The sequence below is a fragment of the Chenopodium album genome, chromosome 8 (genome assembly GCF_948465745.1).
Source record: "Chenopodium album chromosome 8, dcCheAlbu1.1, whole genome shotgun sequence".
In the NCBI taxonomy this organism is placed as follows: domain Eukaryota; kingdom Viridiplantae; phylum Streptophyta; class Magnoliopsida; order Caryophyllales; family Amaranthaceae; genus Chenopodium; species Chenopodium album.
In genome coordinates this window covers 9,023,475-9,031,844 of record NC_137841.1, presented here as the reverse complement: position 1 = coordinate 9,031,844, position 8,370 = coordinate 9,023,475, and the positions used below count along the sequence as shown (strand labels likewise).

At 33.6% G+C, this 8,370-nt stretch overlaps 1 protein-coding gene across 2 annotated transcripts; it reads left to right on the top strand.

Annotated features, from left to right (window-relative positions):
* Positions 1 to 5,387: 5,387 nt before the first annotated feature.
* Positions 5,388 to 8,370, top strand: LOC145641698 (uncharacterized). Of its 2 annotated transcripts, none has more exons than XM_081692614.1 (2): positions 5,388 to 5,531; positions 6,185 to 8,370. In XM_081692614.1, exon 2 carries the CDS (start codon positions 6,186 to 6,188, stop codon positions 8,193 to 8,195), a length of 2,010 nt encoding a protein of 669 aa, XP_081548740.1. In that variant the 5' UTR covers positions 5,388 to 5,531; position 6,185; the 3' UTR covers positions 8,196 to 8,370. The 2 variants fall into 2 exon arrangements, with proteins under 2 accessions (XP_081548740.1, XP_081548741.1); XM_081692615.1 differs by having other exon boundaries at positions 6,176 to 8,370.

The following is an 8,370-nucleotide window of genomic DNA, read 5'->3' as shown; positions in this document are numbered from 1 at the left end:
CGATCTCTCTAACTCTCTCTTTCTACTTGCTTCACTCAAAGCAATAAAACACTCTTAGAGTTTCCCCAAACTATATCCCAATACAACTCAAGATTAAACTCTAAATTGATAAGTACAAAGACACTCAAGGACTTAAGTGGATTATGACTCTTTTGAAAGCTAAAAGACTGTAATGCTCAAGTGTGTTTTTCTCAACAGAAAACTAAAATATATTTATAAGCAGAGAAGGAAGTTAAAACATTTCCGTTTTGCCTTAATCTCCACTAATCCACAACTTCCATAAAACTAGGAAGTGCAGTTCGTGAGAGCTTGGGCAGCAAGTCAATCGAATTATAAGGAAGTGGTTAAACTGGCTTCCTTATTTTTCTCAACTTCTTTTGACAAGGTAAAACACACGTTTGAAAGAATATTTTCCAAGTCAGATTTTCCAAAGAATAAGAAAAGATCAAAACAGAAAATCTTTTTAACCAAAAAGATATTTTAACATAAAAGATATTTTCGAAATTAAATCAGTTGAAATATGGAAAATAAAATCTTTATCAAATAAAATGAAATCCACTTAAATCCTATCAATAATCATTGTACTTAACATAATTACAAGTAGCCTAAAGTAAAGATAAAATACATTAGATTCCTTAATACTCTGAGAAGCTTCGACTCTGAAACTTCAGTTCCTCACTCAAGGAACTAGCTTTCGAAGCTTCAAGTCTGGAGCTTCAGTTCCTCACTAAAGGAACACGACTTGTGATTGACTTCTTTATCCTCCCATAGCTAACTTAGATCTTGTTCCATGATCCCTTCTTACTCAAGAACGTCATAGCATAAACCTGTCATTAATCAAAGCTAAAAACGAAAGTTAAACTTATATGGGTTTGCTTAGGTTCTTTGAGTCATCATCAAAACTTAAGGTCAACAGCGGTCGAAATCAAAGAAATTTTATATCACATATAGGAAATTAAAAAAACAACGAACAATCAAACACGGATGTTGGCAAGCTGAGACGATAACGGTGGTGATTAATGATGAAGATGTTGATCCGAATTTGAAGTTAGAGAAAGGAATGAAGTCAGAGAAGAGGAAGTGAGAGGTGAGAGGAGTAAAACGGCTGGAAAATGAGGAGTTAGGGTTTGAGATTATTTTTAACTTCTCTAAAATTTTAATGTACCACCAAATCTCCAACCTTGAAATTTTGTTGTACCGCCAAATCTGAAATGTACTCCGCCAAATCGCCAAATCTGAAATGTGCTGTTTTTTTATTTAGGTTAATTCGTATTCATGGATCAGCTCTAGGTGATTAGGTTCAAGTCCCCTCCCAATTGTTATTGCGAAGGATCGAACACAGGTTCATTTAGTAAATTCATGTTTTGCGAACGATTCATGAACACAGCTCATTTATTAAACGAGTTGATAAACGAGCATTTCGTGAATGAGTGTTTAATAATAAACGAGCTTCTCTAATTAACGAGCTTTATATTTTTTGATATTTAAAGGTTCCAAAAACAGCATAATAATTAAATTTTAATTATAAACTTAAGAGTTAAATTAACAATTGTGAAAGAGTTAAATTTACGATCAATTTATATCAAATCTATATTCCACATAAAAGCACTTTACGTTGTTGTTCATGAACTTATCTGAATGAGCATATATATGTTCGTGTTCAAGCTCATTTATTAGACGAGCTTCAAATATTGTTCAACCTCGGCTCATGTATTAAATAAACAAACATGAACAAGCTTCAACTGAGCTCAAACCCGAGTAGTTTATTGATCGGCTCGGTTCCTCATTTACACCTCTATCTATATCAACTGATTCAATAAGCTAGGTGTGAATGAATTTGACTTGCTCTTACTCAATCGATTCAATTAGCTATGTGTGAATGAATTTGACTTTCATCTATATCAATTGATTCAATTACCTATGTATGAATGAATTTGACTTTCATCTTACTCAATCGATTTAATTAGCTCTGTGTGAATGAGTTTGACTTTCATCTCATTCAATTGATTCAATTAGCTAGGCGTGAATGAATTCTACTTTCATTATTCAATTGATTCAATTAGCTATGTGTGAATGAATTTGACTTTCATCTTACTCAATCGATTCAATTAGCTATGTGTTTATGAATTCGACTTTCATATCATTCATTGATTTAAATTACCTATGTGTGAATGAATTTGACTTTCATCTTACTCAATCGATTCAATTAGCTATGTGTGAATGAATTTGACTTTCATCTATATCAATTGATTCAATTACCTCTGTGTGAATGAATAACTTTCGTCTTTTTTAATTGATTCAATTAGCTATGTGTGAATTCCACTTTCATCTCATTCAATCGATTCAACTAGCTCTTTGTGAATGAATTTGACTTTCATCTATTTCATTTGATTCAATTACCTATGTGTGAATGAATTTGACTTTCATCTATTTTAATTGATTCAATTAGCTCTTTGTGATTGAATTTGACTTTCGTCTATTTCAATTAATTTAATTACCTATGTGTGAATGAATTTGACTTTCATGTTTCAATTGATTCAATTACCTATGTGTGAATGAATTTGACTTTCATTCATTTCAATTAATTCTATTAGCTCTTTGTGACTTAATATGACTTTTTTTAGTGTATTTCACTCTCATCTTATTAAAATGATTCGATTGCCTTTTTTGAGTGCATTTGACTTTCATATGAACCAATTAGATTTGTTGAATGCATTTGACTTTCACATGATTTAATAAAAATGCATTGACTTTCATATGATCTAGCTAATTGACTTTGTTGAATGCATTTGACTTTCACCTATTCCAATTGATTAAATTACCTATGTGTGAATGAATTTGACTTTCATCTTAATCAATCGATTCAATTAGTTATTTGTGAATGAATTCGACTTTCATCCCATTCAATTGATTCAATTAGCTCTTTGTGAATGAATTTGACTTTTGTCTATTTCAATTGATTCAATTAGCAATGTGTGAATGAATTTGACTTTCAACTTACTCAATCTATCGATTCAATTAGCTATGTGTGAATGAATTCAACTTTCATCTCATTCAATTGATTCAATTAGCTCTTTGTGAATGAATTTGACTTTCATCTATTTCAACTGATTCAATTACCTATGTGTGAATGAATTTGACTTTCATCTATTTCAATTGATTCAGTTACCTACTCCCTCCGTCCCTAATTATTTGCTCCACTTGCCTTTTTTGGTTGTCCTTAAAAGATTGCCCCATACTATTTTTGGCATCTTTTTCCACTTGCTCTCTTTCTATCTCTCTCCTCATTGATATTTGTGTCAACCCATGTGCACTAAATTTTGCCCAAAGCCTTAATAAAGTGATTTTTGTGGCTGGGGCAAATAATTAGGGACTGAGGGAGTATGTTTTAGCGTATTTCACTTTCATCTTTTTAAAATGATTCGATTGGCTTTGTTGAATGCATTTGACTATCATATATATGAACTAATTGGATTTGTTGAATGCATTTGACTTTCACATGATTTAATAAAAATACATTTGACTATCATATATATAAACTAATTGGATTTGTTGAATTCATTTGACTTTCACATGATTTAATAAAAATGCATTTGACTTTCATATGATCCAATTGACTTTGTTGAATGCATTGACTTTCACATGTTTTAATAAAAATGCATTTGACTTTCATATGATCCAATTGGCTTTGTTGAATGCATTTGACTTTCACGTGATTTAATTACACTAATTGTTGATATGATTTGATCTAATAATTCAAACATTGGACTATCATACGATCTAATGAGCTTTGTTAAAACCATTTCACTCTTCTATGATTTAGTTAGCTTTGATGACTGCATTTAACTTTCATCTTACTCATCAATTAGTGCTACTCAATTAGTGTTATTCAATGGATTTGACTTTTATTTAATTCAATTAGCATTGTTTCATGCTCAATGCATTCAACTTTCATTCGATTTAATTACTTAGTTTTCTTTGAATGAGTTTAACTTCCATTTGGATCGATAACATTGCGAAACTGGTCCTACATAATATGGTTTATATAATCTAACTAATCTAAATTATATAATTCATTTTATTATTGTTATATGTTTAGTAAATCTTTGTGTAAATGTGACATAGGTAGTTTTGCAAATTACCAAATTACAAAATTTAATTTCCTTATCAAAATTAATGCAAAAGATGTTTGTTCCTTTTATGATAATGAAAAGTTTGAATATGAAAATTACGTTTCGAAATTTAAATTTGAGTGTTGTTTTGGCTTTAAGACTATAACCAATTTTCTTTGCTTACTTTTCTTAATTATTCATTTAGTAATATGATTTCATTACTCAATTCATGAAACTTAAATTTGAATGTTGCTTTGATTTAGGAGGGAAAAATCCCGCCCAAATACCCATCACTGTCACGGGTCAACTCAATCGTACCATCAAGTACGATTTTTGTCGTTCAATACACATCACTACCACATCCAACCATATATAAACCAAATTCATTACATTTTATACCAACGAACGATAAATTTTATCTAGATTCATTTCATACCAAAAAAGTTGTTATGGAGACTATCATTGAATTTTCCGTTATTGTTGGTTTACTTTGTTATGTTGCTTGTATTTCATAAAAGACTGACGAAATAATACTAGACTTCACAATTTCCGAGGCATTGTACTACAAAAGTGGGTGACAATGTGACATTGTACTGCAAAAGTGGATGGCAAAAAGTAAAACTTTCTTATTTCTTATTTCTTTCTTTTGGAGTCACGTGACTTTTTTGTTTTAACAATTTCATTTTCCTCTTTTTTTTCATATCTTTTTTTTATTTATAGTTTAGTCCCTCTGCTAGAGACATTCTTGTCTCTAGTTGCTAGAGGCTGAGAACCTCTCCTTTTTTCCTCCCACTTCCTATTTCTCACTCAATACTTCACTCCCTTGTCTCAATTTTTCGCTTAAAGAAATCGAAACCATTGCAATTCACTTCTTCAAAGCAAAATTAAGGAACAAGAATTGATGTTGCTGCAACATGACAACGATTCCATGGAGACAGGGAAGTGCAGTGAAGTTTCGAGTGAGAAATAGGAAATGAGAGGGAAAAAGGGAGGAACGGTATTATGTGGGGTGCACATGACGTCATAAGGTGGTTGAGAGCCAACTAGGTAGCAACTTTTGGTGTTTAAGAAAAAAGTAGCGGTAATTTTTTAAAAAATAATAGTAGGTGATAATTGCTAAAATGGAAAGAATAGTAGGTGGTAATTGTCAAAATTTCAAAAATTTTAAATGGCTGTAATTGACAAATATTTGTATAACTCCATAATTATGTAATAGTGTAAATACCAATCCATTCCAAGTCTAGCACAAGTCACAACTGGTCCAATCTCTGGCCATCTGGATATATAATCTTAAATTTCCGAATTTGGACCGTGAACGACCCACTTTTACGCAGCAACTCTTTCTCTGTTCCTCCTTCATTGAACCATATTCTGACCTTCCTTTCGAAGCAGCTCTCCACCATTGAAGTACCCTCTGAGGTAAGCTGTTTTTCTTCTATTTGTTTGTTTTTATTCATTGAATTTCAATTTCACAATATAGGGTTATCCTTAATTGAATTGTCAGTATAGTCAATTTAGGGTTCAGGTAGATTACAAAACTATGGGTTATTATTACTGAAGTTAAAGATAGATTATACCGAACATTATTGTTATCATTGTTAAGCAAGAAAAAATTTATGTGAATTTAGAGCTTAATTTTTATAATGGACTCAAATTTGGTTGATAATGTGTTGTAAGCTTTTGCTTATAAATCTTCAATGTTAGGATAGAAGTATGAATTTGAAACTTTTCTCGTTGGGCCCTAGGCAGCTACCCCGCTTGCCCTTGCTCGGAGACGGGATTGTGGAGAGCCTATTATGTACACCCGGGTGTACCGTACAAATAATTATTTGCTCATTTGTTGATTAAATGAGCAAACGGCCTGGGTGTATGGTACATTCAGGTGGACCTAACAAATTCTAGGGGTTGTGTGCCTATACATATAAATCAAATATAGAGTACGAGTTTCCATTTCATTTTCTTAGAAAGAATGGATTATTGTGAAGTTAGGGAGTGAAATTGTTGTAGTGTATGGTTGCTGAGCTCTTATCCATAAGTAAGATCTCTAAAATGGGTTTTTTTAGTTTATGTAGGATGCTTGATAGTACTTTGTTGATGGTGGATGGAGGTGGTCTTGCAATTGCACACACTCAACGAATTTCCGCTTTTAAGAACATCATTCATGGACATAGAACTCGATGTAATCTCACACGAACCTCATTGTCTTCAACCAAAGATGTTTGGACCAGGTTGCCATCAGAGGCAGCCCCTTCTCCATTATCTACTTCTTTTACACAGCAATCACCACGAACATACCGCCAAAACCCACCTCAAAGAAACACTTTCTTGGATCACAGTGTAGACATGGATGATTTGTTGAAGTCCATTTCGCAAACTGCTGATGAGGGAGAGTTGTTTGCACTTCTGTCACCTTATAAAGGCAGGCAGCTATCTGTTCGGTTTATGGTTTCTCTTCTTTCTCGCGAATCAGATTGGCAACGGTCAATTGCATTGCTTGATTGGATAAATGATGTTGCTTTATATTCTCCATCAGTGTTTGTTTACAATGTTGTTATCCGTAATGTGCTTCGGGCAAAGCAGTGGGAGGTTGCACATGGCCTGTTTGATGAAATGCGACAGAGAGCATTGGCCCCTGATAGGTTTACTTACTCGATGCTTATTACCCAATTTGGGAAAGAGGGCTTGTTTGATTCTGCACTTTCTTGGCTACAGAAGATGGAGCAGGATCGTGTGTCGGGTGATCTTGTTTTGTACAGTAACTTGATTGAGTTGTCTCGTAAATTGAGTGATTATTCCAAAGCAATTTCTTTGTTTTCAAGGTTGAAGAGGTCCGGTATTAGGCCTGATCTTGTGGCTTACAATACAATGATTAATGTGTTTGGGAAAGCTAAGTTGTTTTGTGAGGCTCAGGATCTTTTAAAAGAAATGAAAGAAAATGGAGTTAAACCAGATACAGTTAGTTACTCGACACTTTTGAATATGTATGTGGAGAATCATAAGTTTGTTGAGGCATTGTCTGTGTTTTCTGAGATGAGTGAGGCTAAATGTGTTCTTGACCTCACTACCTGCAACATTATGATAGATGTTTATGGACAGCTTGATATGGCCAAGGAAGCTGATCAGCTTTTCTGGAGTATGAGAAAGATGGGCATTGAGCCTAATGTTGTTAGTTATAATACACTTTTGAGAGTGTATGGAGAAGCTGAGCTTTTTGGTGAAGCTATACATCTTTTTCGCTTGATGCAGAAAAAAAATATTGAACAGAATGTTGTTACCTACAATACCATGATAAAAATATATGGCAAGTCTCTTGAGCACGAGAAAGCTGGAAATTTAATTCAAGAGATGCAGAAAAGTGGGATTCAGCCAAATGCGATTACATATTCAACCATAATATCTATATGGAGTAGGGCTGGGAAATTGGATCGTGCTGCCAAGTTGTTTCAAAAGCTTAGGAGTTCTGGTGTTGAAATTGACCAGGTTCTGTATCAGACTATGATAGTGGCTTATGAGAGAGCAGGATTAGTTGCTCATGCAAAACGGCTGCTCCATGAGCTTAAGTGTCCAGACAATATCCCCCGAGATATTGCAATAACTATTCTTTGCAGAGCTGGAAGGATTGAAGAAGCCACATGGGTCTTTCGACAGGCATTTGATGCTGGTGAAGTAAAAGATATCTCTGTATTTGAGTGTATGATAGAACTTTATTCAAGAAACAGGAAATATTCAAATGTCATAGAGGTGTTTGAAAAGATGAGAGCAGCAAGATACTTCCCCAATTCAAATGTCATCGCTCTTGCCTTAAATGCTTATGGAAAAGTCAGGGATTTTGAAAGGGCTGATTTAGTCTATCGGGAGATGCGAGAAGAGGGCTGTATTTTCCCCAGTGAAGTTCATTTCCAAATGTTGAGTCTATATGGTGCAAAAGGTGACTTTGAGACTGTGGAATTACTTTTTGAGATGCTGAATTCCGACCCAAACATAAATAAGAAGGAATTGCATTTTGTTGTTTCTAACTCATATAAATCAGCTAGAAGACTCAGTGATGCTGCTAGAGTCATCAATGAGATGACTGACCAATGAAATCTTGATCGCCAAAATTAAAATGTATATGCTCATGTACATTGCCTTGGCCTTAATTTGTTACATATTTGTGTTGTATTACTGTAAATGGTGTATATGTTCTCCATAATCTACACTTCATACATACTCTTCCGCCTAATTTTTGAGTAATAACAAACAGATATGTTGTCATGAA